At 60.7% G+C, this 26770-nt stretch overlaps 2 protein-coding genes across 3 annotated transcripts in view; one reads left to right on the plus strand and one right to left on the minus strand.

The window, feature by feature from the left end:
- Window positions 1-103: 103 nt before the first annotated feature.
- On the minus strand, window positions 104-1241 carry LOC117653363. 2 transcript variants are annotated; one of them, XM_034398996.1, is made up of 4 exons: window positions 974-1240; window positions 704-785; window positions 449-629; window positions 104-375 (listed from the first exon to the last, which is right to left on the minus strand). In XM_034398996.1, exons 1-4 carry the CDS (start codon window positions 995-997, stop codon window positions 165-167), a joined length of 498 nt encoding a protein of 165 aa, XP_034254887.1. In that variant the 5' UTR covers window positions 998-1240; the 3' UTR covers window positions 104-164. The 2 variants fall into 2 exon arrangements, with proteins under 2 accessions (XP_034254887.1, XP_034254888.1); XM_034398997.1 differs by having other exon boundaries at window positions 108-301; window positions 974-1241.
- A 5393-nt stretch (window positions 1242-6634) lies between these two features.
- The window catches only part of LOC117653024 (protein bric-a-brac 1-like), a 117792-nt gene continuing 97656 nt past the window's right edge, over window positions 6635-26770 (plus strand). Inside the window, exons 1-4 of the mRNA XM_034398362.1 lie at window positions 6635-6796; window positions 7408-7444; window positions 7526-7592; window positions 7763-7827. The gene's annotated coding sequence lies outside the window, so the exon portion shown is untranslated. The remainder of the gene's footprint in view (window positions 6797-7407; window positions 7445-7525; window positions 7593-7762; window positions 7828-26770) is intronic.

Raw genomic sequence — 26770 nt, forward strand, 5'->3', positions numbered from 1 at the left:
GCGGTGGGATTCAAAACGCTGCGTTCTTGTGTCAAAAGTTGGACAAAGTCATCGTAGACCTGCTTCGGAGCTAATGGTGATAAAAGGTAAATAACAGCAAAAATAAATGAAAAATGAAGAGAAGCTTTAATAATTGACAGACATTTTTTTCACATGGATTGATGCTAGGTTTTGTCATCATTGTGTTGAGAAGCGCTCTTAGCTGACTCATACAGTTGTTTTCGTTTCCTCCATAACTCAGTTTGCATAAATTTCCTTGAATCTTCGGTTGCCTTCTTTTTCTGAACTTCTTCCGGTGTATCTGGTGAAGATAACCCTTCTGTTACATTATAATATACTAGGGTAGAGTCTGTATCTTTTAAGGCCATAATCACACTGAAAAAATAATGACAAAAAATAGAAGAAATCACAAAAACTGAATGGTTTGAGCATGTAAATCAAAACTCACCTTTTATTTCTTATAGGCAAAGTATTTTGTACTTTTAAGAGCCATTCGGCAGAAATACTGTGGGATGCAGGAAGTGGTAAATAAATACTTGGTTCAGTGTCCGTCGCATTGTCTTTCGCTGTTAGATATATTAAATCCAGCTCTTGACAGAGGGCGTATTGAAGATCCCACACTGCCTTCACTGTAACACACATACACAATCAAGGTAATCAAGTTTAAGTAGGCAATTAATGTAATTACGTCACTGCATCCGACCTTCTGCCAAATCCATGTAAACGGCAAAAGCAGCAGAAGCTGCCTTCATATCGCTGCAGCCAATCTTCAGAAATGTCTCCAGCTGCACAAGATGTGTACCAAAATTAGTTCCAAAGATTTTCCACTCTGTGGTTCGATACAGCATCAAGCACCAATGCAAAATGCACAAAACCCACAACTTAACTAAGCCCACACCAAGTTCTTAAAAAAAAGATTACAAAGATGTAACCTTTTCATCGTCAAATCTTATTTCATTTAATGATATCTTACCATAGGATGAATTTTAGAGCTCATTTCTATGTGAATAACCTAGAACGACTTGACAGTAAAAGAAAATAACGCAACTATGTTCAACGTTCATACATTTGGAAAGTGTTGGAACACAGCGTAAAGTAACAGTCGATGAGTTCGTAAAAGACTGTCATTAAAGCAGCATTTAGTTTGGTAGCCAAACACACACACCAAAAGTTTGTTCTGCTTTTTTCGTGTTGTTGGAAGTGAAAGGAATCAGAATCGGAATTTCTCATATCGATTTTGTTCCCGCCACTTCGCTAGGTATGAGACTGTTTCCTCTCGGAAAATTCACCCCGCCGAGGCGAAGCGAACCCAGACAGCACGTCGCGCGGCGCGGCAAAGCTTGTTGCCTATCCTGGCCCTGCGGGGCGGCCACCATTCTTTGCGGAATGCAGTATATTTTATGCAGTTTCGATCCTCACTCGATACCCAAAACATTGGAACGCAAATTGAATGGGATTTTCAAACGACCAGTCGTTTGTTCAGTCTGGCCGGCGGTTCCGCGAAATAAGTCTGCTAAGCATTCAGCCAGCTCGATGAAAGGCAGGCCAATGGAGCCGGTGTCGGAGTGTAAGTGTACCCCTCCGACCCAGAGTACCCCCGGGTACACAACGCCTAGGGCCAGGGTACCCTGGGGTACACGACGCCTAGGTTCAATGTACCCAGGGGTACAATGCGCCTAGGTGCCAGGCGAATTGTACCCCGGGTACAATGCGCCTAGGCGAAATGTACCCCGGGGTACAATGCGCCTAGGCTTATTGTATCCCCCGCCGGCCGGAGGGGGATGCACGTCGCCTAGGCGCAATGCATCCCCCCGGGTACAAAGAGCCTAGGCGAGGAGTATCCCCTCGGCCGGCCGGAGGGGGGTACAATAGGCCTAGGCGCAATGCATCCCCCCCCCCCCGGGTACAAAGAGCCTAGGCGAGGAGTATCCCCTCGGCCGGCCGGAGGGGGTACAATAAGCCTAGGCGTAATGCATCCCCCCCGGGTACAAAGAGCCTAGGCGAGGAGTATCCCCTCGGCCGGCCGGAGGGGGGTACAATAAGCCTAGGCGCAATGCATCCCCCCCCGGGGACCATTTAGTTTGAGAATAAGATCGGTCGAGAGTAGGGACAGATCTGTCACGAGTAGAGAAAGATCTGTCACGAGCCCGTTAGGTTAGGTTAGGATTGGTTGAACCATTTAGTTTGAGAATAAGATCTGTCGAGAGTAGGGTAAGATCTGTCACGAGTAGAGTAAGATCTGTCACGAGCCCGTTAGGTGAGGTTAGGTTTGGTTGGACCATTTAGTTTGAGAATAAAATCTGTCGAGAGTTGGGTAAGATCTGTCACGAGTAGAGTAAGATCTGTCACGAGCCCGTTAGGTTAGGTTAGGATTGGTTGGAACATTTAGTTTTAGATTATTAAATAGCCTTCCGTCGATTCAAGGAGAAACCAACCATTGCCGAATCACAATCCTTCGCGCAAAAGCATACTTCCTGGCTATCACCCCCCAAAAAGAAAAGAGGCTCATTTTCAAAATAAACACATCCAAATTTACTACTGATGAAAATGCATTTCCATCTCCAGCAGAATCCAGCTCAGCATCGAGGCCGAAGGCCTTCCCCTGGCTAGTATCCGGGGGGGATGCATTGCGCCTAGGCTTATTGTACCCCCTCCGGCCGGCCGAGGGGATACTCCTCGCCTAGGCTCTTTGTACCCGGGGGGGGGGATGCATTGCGCCTAGGCTTATTGTACCCCCTCCGGCCGGCCGAGGGGATACTCCTCGCCTAGGCTCTTTGTACCCGGGGGGGGATGCATTGCGCCTAGGCCTATTGTACCCCCTCCGGCCGGCCGAGGGGATACTCCTCGCCTAGGCTCTTTGCACCCGGGGGGGATGCATTGCGCCTAGGCGACGTGCATCCCCCTCCGGCCGGCGGGGGATACAATAAGCCTGGGCGCATTGTACCCCGGGGTACTTTTCGCCTAGGCGCATTGTACCCGGGGTACAATTCGCCTGGCACCTAGGCGCATTGTACCCTGGGTACATTGAACCTAGGCGTCGTGTACCCCAGGGTACCATGGCCCTAGGCGTTGTGTACCCGGGGGTACCCTGCGCCGACGGGTACAATTCGCCTCCTACACCGGGACCATTTTTGGCTAGTTGGCTTGAGAAACAACTTGCAAGTGAGTTGGTTCGAGACCGGCGCACTTTGTTGTACCGCGTATTTGGTGTGACCAGTGAGTGGCCTTCCCTGGGGCCGCGGGTGGAAAGAGAGTGAGAGCTGAGTCCGCAGCATGGAAACAGCACAGTAGCGAAAGCCGATGACGACGGCTGGGTGCATCTTCCTCATGGAGACCCGTATCTCATACGCTCGAAAAGGGCCTAGGTATCTATCCCAAGCTCTGCGTGCGATGCGCCCCTAGTGCTAGCGCCCCACCCCACCGCGCCGCGCCCCGCCCTGCCCCCCGTCCCGGTGCACCGCGCGGCGAGGCGGCGACACGGTCCGATGTGATGAAGGCCCCGTGGGAATTCCAAGCGCCAAACCGCTGTGCTGTTGCAGTCGATCCGCCCGACCGGCCCGGCTAGGCCCCTCCGCAGCCCCGCCGCCCCGGGCCACGCAGCGCCGAGCAGCGCCCCGCGCGCACTGCACTAGGCGGCCACCGTCCGGACGCGTCGACGTCGGCGAACAACAAGACGAACGAGCGTGAGTACGGAGCACACCGTCGTCATCGCTCTGCGGCAGGGCGGGATGCCGTGGTCTAGTGTCCTCGCCGGCGGCAGCGTCGCGGCGTCGCCAGCGGCCAGGAAGGCGTCATCGCCGCGAAGGGCGAGGGGCTTAGCGACTGCACAGCACCGCAAGCACTGCACAGTGCACCGCCAGCCGCCGCCACGCCCTGCCGGCCTGCTGGCCCTGCCTCCATGCCTGCGCCGCCCTGCGCCGCACTCTCGACGGTCGGATTTGTCGACCGACGGAGAGAAAGGCGCTGTTTCCGAACGGCGCGGAGGTGACTGACCACATGACGCACCGCGCCGCCGCGCCGCGCCCCGCCGCTCCAAACCGCGTCGCGACGTTGCCTTGGCGCTGCCTTGGCGCTGCCTTGGCGTGGGACGGCGTAAAGATACGACGGCGGAGGAGGACGCGACGGCCCGGGACGCGACAACAGCATCAGGCCGGCCAGCATCAGACCGGGGCGAAGGAGGAGGGGGCCGACGGCGACGCACGGCGACGCGTGTACGGCGGCGGACCCGCACGGGGCCGGCGTGGCGTGGCGTGGGCGCCGTGGCCCGGTCCTTGGTCGTCCGGACGCCTGTCCTGCCCTGCCCCTTCCAGGTACAGCACGCGGCCCCACCCCGCCGTACCCCGCGGCGCCTGGCCGCACCAACGCGTCGTCGTCGTCTCGTCGTCGTCCTTGGCGGCGCTGTGGCGGTGGTGGTGACGGTGGTGGAGGCAACGTCGGGACGGTGTCTGGGCGGCAGGGGCCACCCGGACGACCCGGGCAAGCCGGTCCGGGTTGGGGCCGGCGAGCAGGCCCCCGCGGCCCCGCGCCGCCCCGCCGCCGGTTCAGCCCGCGCCGGCCGCGCCGCCCCACCTCCACCTGACGTCGCCGTGTGCCGTCTTCGGGTCCGGGCCGGGCCGTCCGGGCTGGGCCGTCCGGCGGCCCTACCCTACGCAGCCCAAGGCTGCGGCGCTGCGTCGCCTGGACGTCGCTGCGGCGGCGAAGGCCCGACCCTGCATTCCCGAAACCTCTCCACGACGCCAGAAGCAGACGCCGCGCCCCTCGCCTCGCCCGATGCACCGGCCGTGCCTCTCCGGCGCCGTGCAGCGTCAGCGTTGCCAGCCAGCGTCTCGTGGGACGGCCCGGCAGGCCGGAGCTTGGCGTCGCTCTGGAGTCTGGAGGAGAGAAGGAACGCAGAATGCTGACCGCCGTTCTCGAGATGGACCGCGACGCCCCCACCCCTCCCCCTTCCTCACACGCTCAAACCAACACGCGCACGCGGCGCACGCAGAGTCGCAGTGTGCGTCACGACGCTCGCGTCCCATTTCAGCGGATTTCAGACCCCTCCCCCCCGTGTCGTCGAGCGACGCGACATCGCGATCCAAGTGGAGGCGCCCATCGGATCGGCGGCCGCAGCGGAGCGTCGCTGCGCCAGAGGGCCGCCCCAACACTGCCACAGCACTGCCACGGCACTGCCCCAGCCTTGAACCGCGTCGATTATCGCCGTCGCCGTGTCGTATTCGAATCCGGCTGTCGGGGACGCCCGGCCACCGCGGTCCGTCCCGTCCCGTCCCCACGGTCCCCACCCGACCGGGCCCCAACGCCGCCCCGCCGGCCGCCCGGCCCGGCCCCGCTGCAGCCCTACCGCGCGACAACGCCTTGCCTCGCGGCTTGCTCGGCGCGTTGGCGCGCTTACGCCGCGCACCGTGCCGCGCTCTGGCCTCGCCGTGCCTCGGCGCGACCCGTCCAACCCGCCCCGTAGCGTACCCGCCGCGTACCCGCCAGAAAAACAAGCGCCCCGCCTTTCTCCGTCCGCACCGTCGCGGGGCTGCGTGCGGGCCGGCGCCCAAACGCCCCGGGGAGCAACCCGGACGACGGCCTTTTCGGACGACGGCCGGCCCGGTGCCCCTCCGCGCCTGCCTGGCCGTGCCCGGCCCAGAGCCCCCGGCCGGAAGCGCCCGAGCGGCCAGAGCCCCGGCCGCCCGCCAGAGCCCCGGCCCAGGCCCGGCCCAGAGCCCCGGCCCAGAGCCCCGGCCCGGCTGTCGGGCAGGCCGAGCTGGCGGTGCTGGCGGTGCCCCGCGCGACGCGCTGGCGCCAGCCGGGCCGCCCCTTCACCTGCCGCCCCTCCCGCCCGCGCCTTGCCAACGCCCGGCCGTGCCGCCGTGCCCGCCGCCGGGCCCGCGCCCCGCGCCCCGCCACACATTGTCGAGGGTCATGTAAGCCGTCTTCAGGTACGCGTTGGCGTGGTCGACGTCCGGCGTCGCATTTTAGGTGACGATCCGGGTGAATTAATCAGCGGCAGGTGGCCTGGCCTGGGCTTGCCGTCAGCCTGACGCCGCGGGGCAACGCGCGCCCCGCCGACGCCGACACGGTCACGAACCCGGCGGCCAAGGTGGACAGATTGCAACAAATCCATTGAATTTTATGGGGAATTCAAGTGTATTGAACGCTGATCATAGCCCCGACGCGCCGTTCTAGTGTAGTACGTGCTCCGAGGATGAGCCCACACCCTTCGGTCCCGGCCAGCCGGCCGACTGAAATCCAGAATCTGGAGCGCGCAATTGTTACTCAATTTTCGGCGTGCGCGGACGGGGACGGGGACGACGTCGTGTCACCACGCCGTACGCCGTCCGCCGTCGAGGTAACGGGGCGAGGGCGAGAAAGCGCCGCGATCGCGATTTGCGGTGGAGTGGGCCGAACGCCCGAACTCCCGAACCGAACCAAACCACGAGCGCGACCTGCCGGCCGCTGCCAACGCCCCGCAATGAAAACTTGAACTCGTTTCCGGGCTTCCCAAGCGCCGCTTTTAATGTCAAAGTGCGCACCTCACCGCATCTTTGTACGAAACTACGCTCTCGTGAGATTCACTTAAATTTTGTCTTGACAAGCCGTCCTTCGAGACGGAAACCGGGCTTTGGAATGTAGCGTTCGGAAGGTTGGCATCAAAACCAACAAGTGTCTGCCTGTTGCAACTGCAACAAACACAAGTGTGTGGTGCTCTCCCATGATTTTACTCGATTTGTTTATTTACCCACGTGATAATTTTTACAAAGTCTCTCTAATATTGTCGTGTTAACGTCCCTGTGTCGCCTCTACCAAGGTAACTTGTGCTAGGTGTGACCGAATCCAGCGAGTGACGCTTTTATTTTGATAAGTTCCTCGTCGCGAGCTCGAGAGGTCCAAGGACTGTATGGACCTTGCACTTACCATATTTGTTAGTGAACCCTTGCTTTTAAAGGAGATTTTGTGGTGGATAATTTATGGCATTGTCTGAGGCCTCTGTTGCGTCGCGATGCGAATTTTGGTGAATCATCGCGTGTGAGCGCCGTGCGGACATGCCGATAAACATATCCTAACCTGCGTCCGTGTGGTGGATGTGTCCGTTCGCGCTCCCAATGGACCATGGCAGGGAGTTTTTGTGCTGTTATGCAGCACCATGTTCATGGCAACTCGAACAGAATGGCGTGTTCTTGCTGCGTGCGATTTTTCGTGATGATTTTACAGTGGAAATAGTGTAGTCTGTATCGTGATCAACAGGTGTCTGTTGGATGGCTTAGAATGTTTTGAAAGTAGATTTCTGTAGAAACTAGGAGCTGTACGTCGTTGTTTTCAAAGGCAGTTGAAAGAGAAAAGCTTATTCTTCTTTGACAAATTGTTTTATGTTAAAGAAATTTGTGGCACTTTACTTACATATTTAATTTATTGTTGCAGTTTCAACTGACGCCTCACTGTTACCATTTTGCAAGCTGTAAGTAAACTATCTTGTATTCATGTCTTTAAATATTAACAAAGTGCTAATCTATTAACTGTCTTTTTTTTAAATTCACAGATCTTATTTTGTTTAACGTGGTGGCAAGGGCTAGAAATTCATCAAAGTGAACCCCCTTTTTTGGAAGGTAAGCCCATAAACTTCGTGTTTCTTGCAGCTTGAAATTGTATAATTAATATTGTGTGTACTGAAGTCAAATGCATGCCATGACATGTAATGTCCCAAAAGAAACCATCAAAATTATTACAACTACGGAAGTTCACCACATATTTATTTAAAAATTCATCTGGGTTGCAGAACTTTACCTGAATGCATTACGTGGTACATCCAGCGGATTTCCCAGTTTGACTGCTGAATTTTTGGTGAGTCTAAAAGCCTTTTTATATGTCCAAACCGGAGATATTTTAGATGATCTTCTCCGTTCTGTCTGGGAACATTTCTACTCCAACAAGGAGCAGGTCGTTTGCCAGCCGCTGTAAAAGTTACACACTGGCAGTTTTTCCCTGACCGTTGCTTATCCTCTGGCTAACCGCGGGTTCAATGACACCCTCAAGTCGGCACTGTGATTCGGTTCGAAACGATCATTTGGTCGCACAGCGTCGCACACTGCTGTGTCACTCGTCTGGTTTTCGCGGTAGCGATACCCCGCGCTCCCAGCGACACTCGGCGTCGGCTGTCTCTGCCGCGCCGGGTACCGCCGCCGGTGCCGCCCGTGCGGCCCGTGTGGCCCGTCTGGCAGTGTGGCGGCGGCGGGAGGGAAGGCGTTTGGCGCGGATCGCGCCGTCCGGTCCGATCCGGCGCGGCGGTTTGACTCGATTTCGTCGTTTGCTCGCGGTTCCGACGCGATCACCGCGTCGTCGGTCGCGCGCGGCCGTGCGCGCTTTCGGACGTGATCGCGGCGAGAGACTGCGACGCGGGGTATCCGCGGCGGGTCGCCGTCGCAGCAGACGCCGCCCGCGGGCCGCGACTTGCGCATACTCCGCGCGTGCACTTCCCTACCTCTCCGGCGTGGCGGGCCGGGCGGGCTGCGCGTTGCTCGCGTTGCTCTGCTCATGGACGCGATCCTGCGCTCGACTGCCACCGTTTGGCCGTAAAACGCGTAAAACGCCTCCAAACAGGACCACGCCGAGGCCTGCAGTTACGCCCCGCCTCGCCACCTGCCCTTTGAGACCGCCTCCTGCAGACTGATTCCGAGAGTCGTTTTCGTCGCTCTGTCTCTCTCGCACTCCTGGGGCGTCCCGTATGGACGCGAAGGAGACAGAGCGACGAAAACGACTCTCGGAATCAGTCTGCTGGGGGCCGCGCGGCCGCGCCGGCCGACAACACTACACGTCCGGTATGCGCCTGGCGCGTTATGCCCGCCATTTTATTCGCGCAGAAATTTATCGTTCATTGGGACTGGGCTGCTGCCACGCTGCCACACGGCCAGATTATCGCCGGCTTTTATTATTCTCTCCACACTTGAAACTCCCTATAAACTGTGGCTGAGCCTGTGAACGCGGTGTGGCGTGGCGAGGCGTGGCGGTGCGGCGCGGGGTGAGGCGGTGGTTTGGCTGCCAACCCGATACTGCAATTTAACTTAACGCCCCCCCTCTCTCCTCGTTCCCCGGCCTTGCGATTGCCATTTGGTTCGCACAGGTGAGGGTGGCGAGCTCCCCTCTCCTCCGCTCACTGCAGCACTGCCATATTGACCCCCCTCGCGCCTCGCGCCTCGCGCCGCGCGTGTGTCAGATGGTGTCTGGCGCGTTTCAAAAACCTCGCGCGCCGCCACACTGCCGTCGTCGGGTCGCGCAGAAAAGAGCAAGGGACGGAGGGACCGCGTGGTGTTGGCGGTGGCAGCGTTCGGTCTTGGGGATGCTGCACTGTCGCTGCGGACGGCCCCTGCAGCCTGACTCGCTCTGTCTCTCTCACGCTCATGGCGCGTCCCCTGTAGGTGCGAGAGAGACAGAGCGACGATAACAACTCTCAGTCTGCTGTGTGCGTCGTCGACGCGTCGCTCCGTCTCCCTCGCACGGCGCGATGAAAGCAGTGTTCGGACCCACCCTGCTGTGCAGTGTGCTGCCCTGTGACGGCGAGTGGCCTGCGGGCTGCGTCCCAACGGGAGCAGCGTTCGTCGCGCTGTCCCTCTCGCACCCCATGCACCCCTCCGGGGCGCTCCGCGAGTGCGAGAGAGACAGCCTGCCGCTCCGCGCGGGCTGGGCTTGTCACGGCCCTGCACGCTGCGCTGCGCTGCGCTGCACCCCCCCCCCCCCCCCCCCGCCATGTGGCGCTGCTGCCCATGGGCCGTGTAACGTATTGTAATGTCCCGGATGTTTGGACACGCGACGCGACACTCGTCGAAAATCCCGGAGCAGCCCTTGAAGGGCGCGCCGCTCCCGGTGGCGGATCCAGTGCCGGCCTGAAGGAGGGGCAAGGTGGCAAACTTTTTGCCTGCAGACTGATTCTGAGAGTCGTTTACGTCGCCCTGTCTCTCTCGCACTCATGAGGCGTCAGGTGCGAGGGAGCCAGAGCGACGAAAGCCACTCTCGGCATCAAGTCTGCAGGGCAAAATGCGTGTCTTTCTGCTTACCTCTCAGGCGTTTATCAAGCCCCTCCCCTACCCAGTTCGCGCTGCGCCGCGCCCGGCTCGAGGCCCGGCTGCTCCCAAGGTGCGCCCCCACGTGGCCTTCCCTCGGCGGGCTTCTGGCCGCCGCCCTGCCGCCACCCGACGTGCCCCTCGATAGCCCGAGATGCTTGTTTATAAATACGGCGTATAGTTGCGCGATGAGGGACGCGTACAGGTTCCCAGAAAAGGGAAGGGGTGGGAAAGGAGCGGGCCGCGCGGCAAGGCGAGCCCTGGCAGGGCAAGCCGAGGGCAAGGCAAGCCGACAACGCGCACCGCGTCGGCCCTCTGGTCGGCACGTCGGCAACGCAACGCGCCCCAGGAATAGCCGCGGCATTTCACCGCGTTTGATGTACTGCTGCCGCGCGCCCCTTTTATTTGTGTATGATTTAGTGGTGAAATGCGCGCGCCGAACTGGCGGCGAGCTTGTGTGTGTGTATGTGTGTGCCGCGGAGGTGTGGAGCAAGGAGCGAGGTCCACACACTCGTCCCCGGCCCGGCCCGGCCCGGCCTGGCCGTAGAGTCCAGGACACTCGGTGCAGACTGATTCCGAGAGTCGTTGTCGTCGCTCTGTCTCGCTCGCACCTAAACGGGACGCCTCATGCGTGCAAGGGAGACAGCGACGAAAACGACTCGCGGCATCAGTCTGCTGGCCCGCATCGTCCTGGCCTGATGAACGTCCGGGAGGAGAGCGCCCGGCCCCAACCAGGCGCGGAACCAGGGGGGGGGGGATGGGGGCGTCGCCCGCCCCCCCGAAGGCGGCGAAGCCTTGGGCGAAGACGCCTGAAAGGTAAGGTAACTAGTCGCACTTAGCCCCTGTAGGTAGGCAACTTTTGCGACATCGCCCCCCACCCCCCTTGCACTGAGAAAACCTTACAAACTATTTCGGGCCTTACAAAGCAAAGCAGTTTGCAAGAACCAAGTATTTTGAGCATACATAAGTTTACAAAGACAATACTAAGTAATTTACGAACTATTTCTTCGTATGACAAAGTAAATTAGTTTGTACGTATGTACCCAGTAAATGTCTTACAGTGAAAGGCTGCACCAACATAATATGGTAGAAATTTTCTCCAGAATACCAACGAAATTCGTCAAAATCTCTATAAGGTACAGTGAATTCTTAATGGTATGTTACGAAGTCAGCTGCACCACCATAATATGGAACATTTTCACCATAATATGGAGAATCTTCACTGTACAACATTTAGAGTGTATGCCAGCGGTTCCCAACCTTTTTCGGTTCGCGACCCCACATTTGTAGCCAAAACTTTCCGCGACCCTCAGGAAAAATTTCGCGACCCCACGCGACCCCTCCTTTAGCATGCCTTTGTTACGGAGTGCGATTATCTGCCTTAGTTTGGGAGCAGTATTGCCGCAAAGTTGATCAAAACGGTCACAAATGTCTGAAAAATCGTGTTTTGGGCCGACTTTAAGCATTTACTGCGTCTGATCCGAGGCGGTAAATCGTCCTCCGTCAACGGGCAATTGGTCTTTAGACCTTCCTTTAGCATGCCTTTGTTACGGAGTGCGATTATCTGCCTTAGTTTGGGAGTAGTTTTGCCACAAAGTTGATCAAAACACGATTTTTCATACATTTGTGACCGTTTTGATCAACTTTGCGGCAAAACTGCTCCCAAACTAAGGCAGATAATCGCACTCCGTAACAAAGGCATGCTAAAGGAAGGTCTAAAGACCAATTACCCGTTGAGGGATGACGATTTACCGCCTCGGATCAGACGCAGTGGATGCTTAAAGTCGGCCCAAAACACGATTTTTGACAGACATTTGTGACTGTTTAGACCAACTTTGCGGCAGTACTGCTTCCAAACTGAGTCAGATAATTGCACTCCGTAACAAAGGCATGCTAAAGGAAGGTCTAAAGACCAATTACCCGTTAAGGGATGACGATTTACCGCCTCGGATCAGACGCAGTGGATGCTTAAAGTCGGCCCAAAACACGATTTTTGACAGACATTTGTGACTGTTTAGACCAACTTTGCGGCAGTACTGCTTCCAAACTGAGTCAGATAATTGCACTCCGTAACAAAGGCATGCAAAAGGAAGGTCCAAAGACCAATTGCCCGTTGAGGGAGGGTGATTTACCGCCTCGGATCAGAAGCACTGGATGCTTAAAGTCGATCCAAAACACGATCTTTTACACACATTTGTGACCGTTTTGATCAACTTTGCGGCATTTAAGCAGCCAGTGCTCGGCGTGTGGGCCAGCCGGGAAACCACCGCGACCCCAGGCGACCCCAGCCACCTCGCCGCGACCCCTTGAAATTTTTTCGCGACCCCATTTGGGGTCGCGACCCCAAGGTTGGGAACCGCTGGTGTATGCTCAAAATACTTGGTAAGGTTTTAAAGGGTGTGAACCCGTCTCTGGATCCGCCCTTGGCCTCAACGAGGTACGCCCTCGTCGCTCTGTCTCTCTCCCACACTTGGGTCGCGTGCCGAAGGCCGTAGGGGTGCGAGGGAGACAGAGGCGGGCGGACTTGGAACGGCGGAACGTCGCTGCAAATGGGAATTTGGTGCGCCGTCCGTGAGTCCGCCTGGTCGTCCGCCTGGTCGTCCGCCTGGTCGTCCGCCTGGTCGTCCGCCGCACGCAAATGTGGCTAAACGCCTTATCTCCGTCATGTCGAGTGGCGGGCCGCCCTGGCCTGCCCGGCCCGGCCGGCCCGCGCGGGGTATGTTTTCTCGCTAAACGGATTGTCGTTGCCTTCCTCCTAATTTTTCCCCTTTTCGTTTTTTGTGTCCCTCGGCCTCGGCGGCGGCGCGCGGCGCGCGCGCAAATCATTTATTGAAGTTGAAATGATGTCGTAATTGCGAAAGGAAATGGGAGCGGAAGACTGTGCCCGTCTGGGCGGCACGGCCGAGGCAGGCCGAGGCATGGCCGGTCTTTTTCCTGCCTATTAGGTGTTATTGGCGCCGGGGGTGTGGCTCAGTGGGCAGTCTGTGGGGAGCTGGGCCCGCCCCCGGCCCGCCCCCGGCCCGCCACGGCTCCACCCCCCGGCGGGGCCACGAAGGGGTTGCCTTTGTTTAAATCAAATCTCTTTATAGTCCGTGATTTGCTTGTGATGTTCGTGACGCAGCCACGGCATGGCTGGGCATGGCCACGGCGGGGACAGGTGTATCTCGCCGCCCCGAACCCAAATTACGGCCGCCGGCCTCGCTCAATGTTTGAAGAGGCGGCCACCGGTGTTTGCCGGCAGCCGCGCCATTCGGAGGAGTCGTTTCGTCGCTCTGTCTCTGTCGCACTCGAGGGGCTGTCCGTCAGGGTGCGAGAGAGACAGAGCGACAAGCCGATGTTCTGGATCGCTCCGTCGCAACCCTTTCCCGCGGTGCGCGGCCTCGGCCTCCACGACGGCGAGCTCTGCGGGCGCTGTGCGCTTGGCCGCCGAATTGGACGAATTGTTTCGGCCGCCCTCCCGTCTCGCTCGACTCCCACATGGCGGAGTTCGCTTTGCTTATCGCCCGATGCAATTGCACAATCGCCATTAGGCCGCGCGTTGCTTGGCGTTGCGCGTGCGGCGCGGCGGGCGTACCTGACGGACCGTACCTGTTCCGTATCGTATCACTGGGTATCACTTCGTATCACCACGAGAGGGTATTATCAGTCCGAAAAGAAGTGACGGCGCAGATAGGTGTGATTCACTACTGGCCGCGCCGCCGGCCGCCAGTCCTTGACACAACTTCTGTTGCTAGTGTGTGCGTGTTGACCGCGCGAGCGGGCCTGTGACTGCCTGTGACTGTGACGGCCTGTGACTTGTCCGTGACGGTGTCCGTGACAGTGTCCGTGACGGTGTCTGTGACTGCGCTGCATCCTGGGATCCGTACGCCGCCTCGCAACCAGGCGACCCTCGATCAGCTCGAGGGTGCAGTTCCCTCGCAGATTTTTTACAGGTTGGTTATTGACAATTTTGATTTCCCCCCCCCCCCCCCCCTGCCGACGGCCGAGGTCCTTGCATTCGCTGTTGATTTTAGCGGTCAATTGCAGTTGCTCCCCGGCAGACTGAGAGTCGTGTTCGTCGCTCTGTCTCTCTCGCACCTGCACGGGACGCCCCACGGGTGCGAGAGAGACGGAGCGGCGAGAACGACTCTCGGAGTCAGTCTGCCGCGCTCCCCGGCCGGCGTGCCCGGCGTGCGCCACCCGGCGCGACGCGTCGCGAGCCGCGAGGGTGTTTTCATAAACACTTGATGATTGCTGGATGGCGCGTCGATTCCATTCGATTCCGCGGCCCGGCGGGCTGCCTCTGCTGCCTCCCGGCGACGCCGCCGCCTCTCTCGCATCCTCTGGGGGCACGCGCCGCGCGTGCGAGAGAGACGGCGCGACGAGGGCGCGCGGTTCGGATGAGCCTTGCTGGCTGCCGCTGCAGACTGATTCCGGGAGTCTTTTTCGTCGCTCTGTCTCTCTCGCACTCATGGGTCGTCCCCTATAGGTGCGAGAGAGACGGAGCGACGAAAACGACTCTCGGAATGAGTCTGCTGGCTGCCTCGCACCGCCGGATGGCGGAGGACCCTCGTGGCGCCCCTTCCCTTTTACAGCGTGCTGCCTGGCTGCTGCTGCACTGCCGCGCTGCACCGCGTCGCGCGCTCTGCTTGGCTCTGCCGCTCTGTGTCAAGTGACCCGCGCATCGCCCTGCGCCCCGCCGCGCCCCGCCGCGCCCCGCCGCGCCCCGCCACCCGCGCGAATTTCCCGTTTCTGTCGCCAGTTGGGCCTCTACGCCGCCTGATTCCGAAGCATCTTATCGTCGCTCTGTCTCTCTCGCACTCGTGGGGCGTCCCGTACAGGTGCGAGAGAGACAGAGCGACGAAAACGACTCTCGACATCAGTCTGCCGACTCCGAAGGATCGTTTCATCGCTCTCTGTCTCTCTCGCACCCCCTGCGGAACGCCGCATGAGCGCGACAGAGACAGAGCGACGAAGCAATCCTCCGGGAATCAGACGGGCGCCGCATCGGTGTCGTCGCTCTGTCTCTCTCGCTCTCCTCGTTCCGCCACACTGGTGCGAGAGACAGGGCGACGAAACGCGGCCCGCCGAGGCGCGAGCGTCGCGGCCATGTGAGCGAGCAGGCAGGCCGGCTGCCAGCCTGGCGGGCCTGGCAGTGCCGGCAACCCCTTCGGAGGGGCGGGTCCGCGGCGGGTCCGCGGCTCGCCAGGGGGTGGGGCCGTGTTATTAGTTTTGGCTTATTAGTTTTGGCGGGCCGGCGGGGGGGCGGGCCGGGGAGTGTGGCCAGGGGGAGGGGCGGCAGCGGGCGGCGGGAATCAGAATTCGCGCGCTACTCAATCATACATACATAGTCGCACCGGCTCGACAACTTGGACCTGTCACCCCTCCCCCTCCCCCTCCGCCGCCCGCGGCGCGCGACGTGCAGTGCGCTTTTGCGGCCGGACGGGCAAACAGTGTCGCGGAGAGGTCGGGCGGCACACTGTGGCCCTCCCTCCAGCCGCGCGCTCTTGAACTGGTTCAGGAGGTCGGGGCGGGGGGCACACTGTCAGCCCCTCAAGTCACGAATTTGTATCTCGAATACAACTCATGTCCCCACCAGTGGATTCACTGAGAATCCAAACGCTATGAATGTAGCGTCAATTGGTGCAATGCTTTTGCGTTGCACATGAAGTGCAATGCCTTCCCATTCTCATGCATTATAGCATAGAGTATTTCCGGGACGCATTGCACGCGGACGTAAGGTGCAATCGTATTGGCTATGGCATTGCACTTACGATGCGCTCAGTGCATTGCACCACAGCGTTTGGAAACTCCAGTGTTGCTCTTTCAAATTGCAATTCATTGGTGGTGGATCAAGTGTGCGATTCGAGGGCGTCTTTGGCGACCGCGGAGCCGCTCAAAGTGTTGTTCAAACTGTGGCTGGCGGCGCGGCTGGCAGGTGGCGCCACTTGGCCGGCCGGGCGTCGCGGCGCGGCCGCAGCCACCGGGCACACCTTATCGAATGTGACTGTGCACGGCGCGATAATGAACGTGGAAACACCGTTGTGATAAGACGGCGCGGCGGCCGGCCGCTCCGCCGCTCGGTACGGCCGACGTACGCTCGGTGGACTGTGTCCTCGACTGACGCGCGCACCAAATGCCGCCGCCGGGCTTGACGAGTTCGAACAGTGCCCCGTCGTCACCCTGTCTCTCCGCGCGCTCGTGGGGCGTTGCTGCGTTCCGCAGCACAGTGGGCCAGAAGACCCGCGGTGGAGGCGGTCAAAATTTTAGACGCGTTTTGAGCTCCAGAGTCGCTAAATGGGACTTGAACAGAACGTGTGACCCCACCAATGGATTCCTCGTTCGGAGAGCAATCCATTGGTGGGGTCACACGTTCGTTTCGAGTCCTGTTTAGCGTCGCTGGAGCTACAAAAACGCGTCTAGAGTTTTGGCCGCCTCCACCGGTCCTCTGGCCCACTGTGCGCGGGGGTGCGAGTGAGACGGAGCGACTGGACGATCGGGCGTCGCCGCGCCGCTCTCGACTGACACGGATGCGATTGCCGGCGTGACCCGGCAGGCCTTGCCGGCCGTGCCCCGTTTCGTCGTGGCATATCCAATGTCGTGCCTGTCCCGGCCTGTCCGCAATAAAGGCTCATTTTGTGATTCGTTGAGATTTTCTCTCCCTCTGTGTGTGTGTGTGTGTGTGTGTGTGTGTGTGTGTGTGTGTGTGAGTGAGTGAGTGAGTGAGTGAGTGAGTGAGAGAGAGAGAGAGAGAGAGAGAGAGAGAGAGAGAGAGAGAGAGAGAGTGAGTGAGTGAGTGAGTGAGTGAGTGAGTGAGTGAGTGAGTGAGTGAGTGTGTGTGTGTGTGTGTGAGTGAGTGTGGGTACGCGCTCGCATGTATACTGTACCCACTGCCGTGCGCAATGGCGGAACCTGTCCATGCTGCCGGTCGTGTGCGGCTGAATGGGATTTTATCAAATTATTGGCTGACCTCTGCGGGCTGCAGGGCCGCGCCGTGTTCGCCGGTAGAATAAGATAATGGGGAGTGGGGGGGGGGGGGCGGTAGGCATATTATGGAGATACGTTGACGGCTTGGTGTCGGAGTCGGAGTGGCCGGGCCTCGGGCTTGCGATGGGCAGTCTGAGAGTCGTTTTCGTCGCTCTGTCTCGCCCGCACTCACGGGGCGTCCCCTACAGGTGCGAGCGAGACAGAGCGACGAAAACGACTCTCGCTGCAGGCCATGGGCCGGCCGTGGGCCTGCACGACTGCGCATACACGGCGGAGCGGCGGAGCGGGCCGCACAGAGGACAGTGTTTGCTCAGCCTGCACAAGAGACGAGCACCGTGTCTGCAATCAATCCGGGATGGGGCGGGCCCGGCCCGGCCCGCTGGATTGGATTGGATTGAATTGGTTGAAACGTACTGCACCGGCGCGCCTCGCCTCCGTCACCGCCTCCTTGTGGCTGGCTGGCTGCCTGCCTGCCTGCCTGCCTGCCTGCCTGCCTGCCTGCCTGCCTGCCTGCCTGCCTGCCTGCCTGCCTGCCTGCCTGCGCCCGCCTGCCGCCTGCCTGGCTGCCTGCCTGCCTGCCTGCCTGCCTGCCTGCCTGCCTGCCTGCCTGCCTGCCTGCCTGCCTGCCTGCCTGCCTGCCTGCCTGCCTGCCTGCCTGCCTGCCTGCCTGCCTGCCTGCCTGCCTGCTTGCCTGCCTGCCTGCCTGGCCGCCTGGCGCCGCGCGGGTCGGCGGGGTCGCGGGATTGGCGGTCGGCAGCGCAGCGGGTTGATTTCGAGCACGCTGGCGTCTCTCTCGCACTCATGGGACGCGCCGCAGGGGCGCGAGAGAGACGGAGCGACGGGGGCACTGTTCGGATTCGACTCACCGAGCCCCTGGGGCCCTGGGGTCGACGCGCCCCACTGGACAGCATCCCGAGGACGCCACCGCAAGGAATGAGTCGAACACAAGTCTCTCATCGGCCGGCCGTGCGACCCACTGGACCTATACTGTAGTGTAGCTACCGGAGGGGGGGGGGGGCATCGATTGCTATCCTTAGCAGACTCCCTCCCTGCCTCGTGGCTCATGCACGTGCAAGTGAATCATTCCTGATTCGTTGTAGAACAGCATCCCTACCGAAAGTCTGGGTGTTTTTGCCGAGGGGGCAGCCACTCTAGAAACCTTGTGTCCCCTTTGCGCTAGAAATCTCTGGGAAATCTGAAATCTTGACCCAAAAAAGGCCAAAAACAAGCTATTTTTGGGCGGAATATCGGTTAAAATCTTGCAAAATCCGACGAAATCTTTAGCCTTAAGAAATGTCCCCTAACATCCAATGTGGTTGCCCCCTCGGTTTTTGCTTTACACGGGGCCGGGCGGTTGTTGTCGCTCCGTCTTTAGGATACTCACTCACTCACTCACTCACTCACTCACTCACTCACTCACTCACTCACTCACTCACTCACTCACTCACTCACTCACTCACTCACTCACTCACTCACGCTCACTCACTCACTCACTCACTCACTCACTCTCACTCCTCACTCACTCACTCACTCACTCACTCACTCACTCACTCACTCACTCACTCACTCACTCACTCACTCACTCACTCACTCGCTCACTCGCTCACTCACTCACTCACTCACTCACTCACTCACTCACTCACTCACTCACTCACTCACTCACTCACTCACTCACTCACTCACTCACTCACTCACACTCACACACACATACACATACACACACACCCCGCGCCACGCTCCCGCCTGCACCCGCCCACACGCATATTCTGCAAACACTAAGGCGCTGCCGTGCGCGCTGGCTCTTGCCTGGCTTCATTCCGAACGGCCGATCCGTCGCTCTCTCTCGCGCGAAAACGGAAGGCGCCCTGTGCGTGTGACAAAGACAGTGAGAGGCGGCGTGCAGGGTGCATCACGGTGATTGTGGCTGCGCTGGTTGCACTACTGCCGTGTGCCCGCGCGCTACGTATGTGGAGGCCCTGCAGCCCTGCAGGCTGTGTGGCGCTATGCTGGCGCTATGTGCCGCGCGGTGCAGTTAGGCTGATTGCCAATCCAGAGGCGCGCTGGGCACGCCGTGTGGCACGCCGTGTGGCACGCCATGCCACGCACGGGGCGCGGCGCGGCGCCACTGGGTGGGAGTGAGTAGCATCTATCGATTGCAACTATTGCCGCCGCCGCGTTGGAGCGAGCGAGCTGGCACGGTGGCGGTGGTGCGGGATGGACGCATGTCTCTACGCACAAGCATGCAGGCAGGCGTGCAGTAGAGTCGTTTTCGTCGCTCTGTCTCTCTCTCTCTCTCTCGCACCTATACGGGACGCCCCATGAGTGCGAGAGAGACAGAGCGACGAAAAAGACAATCTGCATCGGTCTGCAGGCAAACAAGCGGGCAGCCATGCAGGCAGGCAAGCAAGGAGTAGCAAGCAAGCAATAGCAAACAAGGAATAGCAAGCAAGCAAAAGCAAGCAAGCAATAGCGAGCAAGCAATAGCGAGCAAGCAATAGCGAGCAAGCAATAGCGAGCAAGCAATAGCGAGCAAGCAATAGCGAGCAAGCAATAGCGAGCAAGCAATAGCGAGCAAGCAATAGCAAGCAAGCAATAGCAAGCAAGCAATCGGGTTGCCAGGGAGGCAGGCAAGTGGGGAAGCAAGCCATGCAGGCAAGCACAATCGGGGGGTTGAAACACGATGAAACGGATAAAGTGGACGCAGCGAATGAATGGCCTGAATAAACGAAACGGCGTAAAGTGCGGCGCGCTGCAACGTGGTGCCCTGACTGGCACACTGGCAGCGGCCATTAATATCAATACGCGCCATATAATAATGGGCCAGCCGCGCAGCACGGCGCATAGCACGGCCTGACGGACCTGATAGCGTTAAACAATAATTAGTCGGTAATTGGCCGGTAATGCGCTGATTGAATTTACGCGCTCGTAGAGCAAGCGGGGCAAGCGGGGCTAGCAGAGCGCCAGCCGGCCGCCCGGAAAAAGAGGAGGGGGCGGCGCGGCGGAATGGGGCTGCACACTGAGAGTCGTTTTCGTCGCGCTGTCTCTCTCGCACCCATGCGGGACGCCCTATGAGTGCGAGAGAGACAGAGCGACGAAAACGACTCTCGGAATCCGTCTTCGGTCTGGTAGCTGGTGCTGGGTCTGCCTTCTCCTAGGTACGACCTTTTAACGCACACGGCCCCCCCCTCCCCCTCCCCCTCCCCCACACACGCGGGTGCGCCGTCCTCCAGGTTGTGCAGGCGGCGTCGGCGCGCACGCTGCCTTGCTGTACGCAGTATACGCCGCGAGGACCGAGGAGGGCAGGAAAAAAAAAAAGACACTTGTATGCTTTCATATAGATTGCGCGTCGGTTGTCGGGGGCCCTCCTGTAGTGGTTTGTGGGCGTCTAGGCGTGGCCCCGTGGCACGCCGTGGCACGCCATGGCACGTCATGGCACGGCACGCGCACCGCGTCGTCCTCATCTGGGACCCGCACGGCCTGCAGGGCCTGCGCGGGGGAGGGGGCGCTCTATGGCGCTTTTATTCGGGTCCCCGTACGTGGTGCGTGCGTTCATCGCGGGGATGACGTGCATGTCCCGCGGCGACCACTCCCTCCCCCTCCCCCCTCCCCTCCCCCTCCTCTTTCCCCTCCTCTTTCCCCTCCAGATTCCCCTCCCCCCAAAACGCACACCTGAAGGATATGCGCCGCAAAAGACTGCCCCGCGAAAAATGCGGCAATGTTTGTGACTTACCTGCTATACTGAGGGCGTATTTCGTCCCCTGCCACCTGTCCTGCCGTGCACCGCCGTGTCCGACTCGGTGGCGCGAGGCGGCGAAGGCGAAGAATGGCGTGGCTGCGGCGACGCGGGGGCGCGGGGACAAAGGGCCTGGCCAACCAGCGGCGAGGGCGGCGCAGCGTAGCGCAGCGCGGTGTCTTGTCTGAAATAAAGTCCACCGTGTACTTCGGCTGATATGCCCGCGCGCGCGGTGTGGAGGTGGCGCGGCCGTGCCGCGTGGTGCCGTGCCACCCATCAAAAGGTTTCCTTCGCCGAGCAAGGGGCGCGAGTCCCATTGTCGGCCGCGCCCCTCCCCCCGCCGCCCCCACCCGGCCGAACGAAAGGCTCGGAAAGGGGTGAAGGCTTTCATCTGGCACGGCTGTGTAATGTGTGGCGAGAGGTCTTGACTAAAGCAGCCGCCCCGCCCCGCCCCGCCCATTGCCTTTGTCAGCGCGGGGCTAATTCCGCGACGGCCGGGAAGGACTGCAAGGACGCGGCGGGACGCGAAGGGCGCGACGCAACGCGGCGCGACGCTGCGCCAGGTCTGTGTGTTTGCCCGCTGGCCGGATGGCGGGGCACAGTGGGCCAGAAGACCGGTGGCGGCGGCCGAAACTCTAGACGCGCTTTGAGCTCCAGAGTCGCCAAATGGGACTCGAACCGAACGTGTGACCCCACCAATGGATTGCTCTCCGAACGAGGAATCCATTGGTGGGGTCACACGTTCGATTCGAGGCCTGCTTAGCTACTCTGGAGCTCAAAACGCGTCCGGAGTTTTGGCCGCCTCCACCGGTCTTCTGGCCCACTGTGCGGGGCGGGGCGGGGCGGATAGTCGGGCCATTTGCCTAGACACGAAAAAATGAGGCCGGGCCCGGTTGGAGAGCGGGCGAAATTATTGCAAATCCGTCGGGGCGTCAGCAGGCACTGCCAGCGCCAAACGCAGCATGCACCCTTGACTCTATTTTTCACTGCGGCAGCACGCCGCGCCGCGCCGCGCCACCCGGAATGACTGTCGCGCTAAGCTATTACCGTCGCGTTTTCCCCGAACACTGCACACTGTGAAACCTATACGCGCGCCGGGCGACAACGCCACTTGGAAAATAAAATCGAGCAGCGCGCTGTTGACGTCCTGCTGCCACTCTGTACTCTGTGGCACGCTGCGCTCTTAATGAGACCAATTTGTGCAAAGCGCTGAAACGAAGTGTGTGTGTGTGTGTGCGCGTGTGTGTGGGGCGCGTGTACGATCCACTACAAATTTACTGGCGTGAAAAAACGCGGTGATCTAGTCGACGAGGGGGCTGTGGCGCCCTGCTATGCTGGTGTGGTGGCTGTTGCCGATCCGTTGGTGGCACTCAGCACCCTTCATACCTGTACTAGCGCATTGGGCTGGCATGAGGAAAACGCGCCGAACACACACACGCGCACACTTACACACACTCACACACACACACACACACACACACACCTACACCTACACACACACACACACACACACCCACGGACGTGCAGTGCAGCAATCGGCGCGGTTGTGCGAGCAAGGGAGTGCCCTCGGAGCCCCCTCCGCCCCCTCTGCCCCCCCTCCCCCTTCCCTTTTTGGGTTGGCATGGAAAATATTTCCGGTCGCTGCAGCCCTTTGCGCGGCTCCGTTGTAGTACTCCGTTGTTGTCGGTGGCGCTCGCTCTTATCCTGCCCCCCTCCTCCCTTCTCTCTCTCTCGGCGTGTCACGCGTCGCGCGCCGCCCCGGTGGCCCCGCCAAAACTGCTGCTGTATTTTGGTTGGCTGGTTTATTGAGTCGGTGGCGGTCGGTGCGGGCGTCCATCCGCCGTGCGGCGGTCCTCGTGGCGTCCTCACCGTCCTCGTCGTTCACGTCTTCCTCCTCGTCATCGCCGTCCTCCCCGCCATCGCCGTCCTCCCCGCCATCGCCATCCTCCCCGCCATCGCCGTCCTCCCCGCCATCGCCATCCTCCCCGCCATCGCCGTCCTCCCCGCCATCGCCATCCTCCCCGTCCTCGCTGTCCTCCCCGTCATCGCCACCATCACGGTCATCGCCGTCCTCGTCGTCCTCGCGGCAACCTGACACGTTTTTCCGCGCCATTGCCGCCATGCCGATGCCCACATCATCGGCTTCCGTCCATCCCGCCCTATTAATTCCTGTATCAGTGTCGCGGACCATAAATAATTGTGACTGCGGCGGCGCTGCTAGCCCGGCCGGACGGCGGCTGACTGGCAGACTGGCGGCCTGGCTGTGCCGCGGGCAGCGTCCGTCCGGAAATGGCGTTTTTGGCCCCGCTGCGCTGATTTCAATGCGGAGTTTAAAATGGCGGCCGGGTCGTGTCCGTCAAGGGGCGCCGTCGTCGGCCGCCCCTGCTCGACCTCTCGGACCGCCTCTGGGGCCGTGGGCCGCGGGCCGCGGGCCGTGCCTCTTCGGGAACCCCTCGCCTCTCGGCCCTCTCGGCCCTCTCGGCCCCGGGGGATCAGTTGGTGTGCCCAAGGTATCACCGCGGGGGCGGCGGCGGAGTGGCGCGCGGCGGCGGCGGAGTGGAGTCACAATGGATCGGAAGCTTTGCGGGGCCCCGGCAGGGCGAGGCCCCGGCGGGGCGTGGCAGGGCGTGGCAGGGCGTGGCGTGGCAGGGCGTGGCAGGGCGGGGCGGGGCGGGGCGGGGCAGGGGTCTCAAGTCGCGCATTGTGACCCACATAATAGCGGGCGCGGCGTGGCGACGGTTGCCTGCTGCAGCAGGGATGCGATGCGAGTGGCTGTCGCTAAGTACTTCCTACAGCGAGCGGCCCCCGCCCCGCCCCGCCCCGCCCCGCCCCGCCCCGCCCCGCTGCACGCCGCGTCCTTCTTGGCCCCGCTCGCCATGTGCCGCCAGTGCCGCTGCCGGCGGCGGCGGGGCCGCCAGCGCTGCCCGGTGGCCGATGCAAATTATTGATTGCGGGTCGGGCCTCGCATCGGAATGATGTGAAGCACTATCGTTAATCGCGGCGAGGGAAAACGGAAAGCGCGGGAAACTGGAAAACGGGAAATGCGCCCCGCACACCGGACTAGTCGCATTAGTCGCGGACGGCCCTTTTTTCCGGGCGGCAGCTGGCGGCGCGCACGCGGCGTGTCACGTTTTTGTTGTTGTTTTTGCCGGTGTAGTCCGCAGGGCCGCAGGGCTGTCCTTTCTTTTCCGAGCGTGTCGGGTCGAGAGTCGCGACGCGTGGCTCGCGCGTCGCATCGCCGGGCGAGGGGGAGTCTCCACGCCACGACGCCCGTCCTCCCCGCGATGCCGTCCCGTCGAGCAGCCCTGCGCGCCGGGTTGCCTGCCCGCCAGGCTGGCCGCGCCGACCACGGAGTCAGCAAGACTCATTCCGAGAGTCGTTTTCGTCGCTCTGTCTCTCTCGCACTCATGGAGCGTCCCGTATAGGAGCGAGAGGGGCAAAAGGACTCTCAGTCTGCACTCAGTCGCGACCGTCTTCCGCGCCGCGCCGCCCGTGGAGTCTTTCTCCTCGGCCGAAGCTGAAGGCTAGTTTAACACGTTGGCGCCGTTTCCCCCACACCGCGCCATGCAGGCCGTGCGCGCCATTGTAAAGCCATTTCTATGCAGCTGTTGCCAGCGGCAATTAAAGTGGCGCTCACTCACACAGAGACAAAGACGGACCGGCGAACGGACAGGCGTTCACACACGATACGATACGCCCCTCTCGACAGACAGACAGACAGGCAGACAGACAGACAGACATACATACAGACAGACAGACAGGCAGACAGACAGACAGACAGACAGACAGACAGACAGACAGACAGGCAGACAGACAGACAGACAGACAGACAGACAGACAGGCAGACAGACAGACAAGGCGGTACGCGTTGGCCGGCTCCCGAACGCATCTGATGCGATGCGATGGCTGGAATACATTATTGTCCGGAATGCGTCTGTCGCGGCTGGTCGGCCGGGACCAGCAGCAGCGCATCGGCAGTGCGGCCTGGGGCCTCGCATTGGTGCCATGCATTGGTGCCCCAGAGAAATGCCAGCGGCGGGGTGCATCTGGCTGGCTGCTCGGCCTGCCCGCCTGGCGGCCTGCCCCGCCGGCCGTGGCGTCGCCGCAGGCCTTGCCGCAGGCCTTGCCGCAGGCAGGACCTCCTCCTGGCCGCACCGCACGGCAGCCGCAGCATGCCGCAGGCCTGCATGGAGGCCGCCATGGCCGGCCCGCGAGCTCGGCAGTCCATGGGCAGTCCATGGGCAGTCCATGGGCAGCACCGCGCCGGCCGGCCCGCAACGACGCGCGGCATTTTGTGCGGTTGGGCGCGGCGTTCTCATCGGCGCGTGGGAGGCCCTGCTGCCGCACTGTAAAAAATTTTGACACGAAATTTCGTGTTGTGGCTAGTGAAACGCCCCTTCTTAGTTATACTTCTAATGAATTTCGTGTGCCAGTGGCAATGAAATCTCGTTCGCCATGGCACACGAAATTTTGTTGGCCACTGGCGATCAGAAGGCTTCTTCCTACGCCAAATGGCAATTTTTGAGTCGTGGCGCTGGCAAGGATACTCGGAACCAATATTGTGAACTTTCTAGTTGTGGCGAGGAGAATTCGTCTCGGGCCGATGAAAAAAGCGGCACGAGCGGTCGGCATAGAACCCGAAACTTCAACTTGGATGTCTTGTGCCCTGACCCCTCGGCCACCGCACCGCTGCTTGGCAGAGCGCTCGACGGAGCTTCATCATGGACTCGCGAGGACTAGTCTGGCCACCACCAGGTGCGGCGAAGCAAAGCATCCTTCCCTTAGCCACGACTTGAAATTTCATAACTGTCGTCAGGGTAGGATGCCTTTTCAGTGCCACACCTATGATTTTTCTTCGCCAAGGGGCTGTTAAATTTAAAGTCGTGGCTGAGGGAAGCATCGTTTTGTTAGCCAAGCGGTAAATTTCACGTTTCGAACTTGGAATTTCATAAGCCACTGGCACTATAAATTCACTGTCGCGGTTTGGAAAGTGACCTTTCCATAGCCAGTGGCGCTTTAAACACACTTTCGTGTCTGGCTAAGAAAATTCAAGAAGCCATTGGCTACATAAATTTAATGGTATTTTTTACAGTGCGCTGCTGGACGGGTGTCCCGCAGGGATAAACGCGGGGCCGGAGGCCGGGCCCCGGCCGGGCCGCTCGGATTGGCGTATTGGTCACGATCGCCCCGCCTCGGCCGCCTCGGCCGCGCCTCTTGGCCGCCCCGCCCCGCCCCGCCCCGCCCCGCCCCGCCCCGCCCCGCCCCGCCCCGCCCCGCCCCGTCGTCGTGGAGCCCCGCTCGGTGGGAAACGACGCAGGGGTGTCCCGGTGCACCGCGGTGGCGCCGAGATGCCAGTGGTTAGCGCTTCCCCCCGGCCCCGCCGTGCCGCCCCGCCGTGCCGCCGCGCCGTCCGGCCCGCGGCACCGCGTCGCGCACTCGATATTATTGGCGTTTACGCCGCGCGGTAGCGGCAATGCTAGCGGCTTGGTAGCGCCACGGTAGACTACTGCAGCGCGATGCGAGCGTTTTGTAATAATGATCGAAAATGACGGTGTTGGCGGGTGAGCGCGGTGCTGCTGCTGCTACCACCGCGACGGCGGCGCGGCACGGCGCGCTAGGCGAGGCTGCACCCGGGCTTGCGCAGCCTGCGCACGATGCTAGCGGATCGGAGGCCGTGATGAGGCGTTGTGCGCGGGTAAATACCGACCGGCACGCCCTCGGCCCCGCCCCGCCCCGCCCCGCCCCGCAACGCCACGCCAGGCCTCGCGGGGCTGCAGCGCAGCAACGGCAGGGTTGGAGGAGAGGGAGGCGCATGGGGGATGTGTACCGTAAGAGTTTCGGCCGGGGAGGGAAGGGCGTGTTTAGCCGACGCCTTGCTCTTGGTCTTGTTGTCGTCTTGGCGCGAATCGGCGAGTCGGTGCACCAGGGCCACCAGGGCCTCGGCGGCGTCCCCTTCCCCCCGCCGTCGCCGCCCCCCTTAATGACGGGATGCGCCCAATGGATTAGCAGGGGCCGCGCCTTGCGCCCGGCA

This window comes from Thrips palmi, unplaced genomic scaffold, assembly GCF_012932325.1.
Source record: "Thrips palmi isolate BJ-2018 unplaced genomic scaffold, TpBJ-2018v1 HiC_scaffold_8, whole genome shotgun sequence".
NCBI lineage: Eukaryota > Metazoa > Arthropoda > Insecta > Thysanoptera > Thripidae > Thrips > Thrips palmi.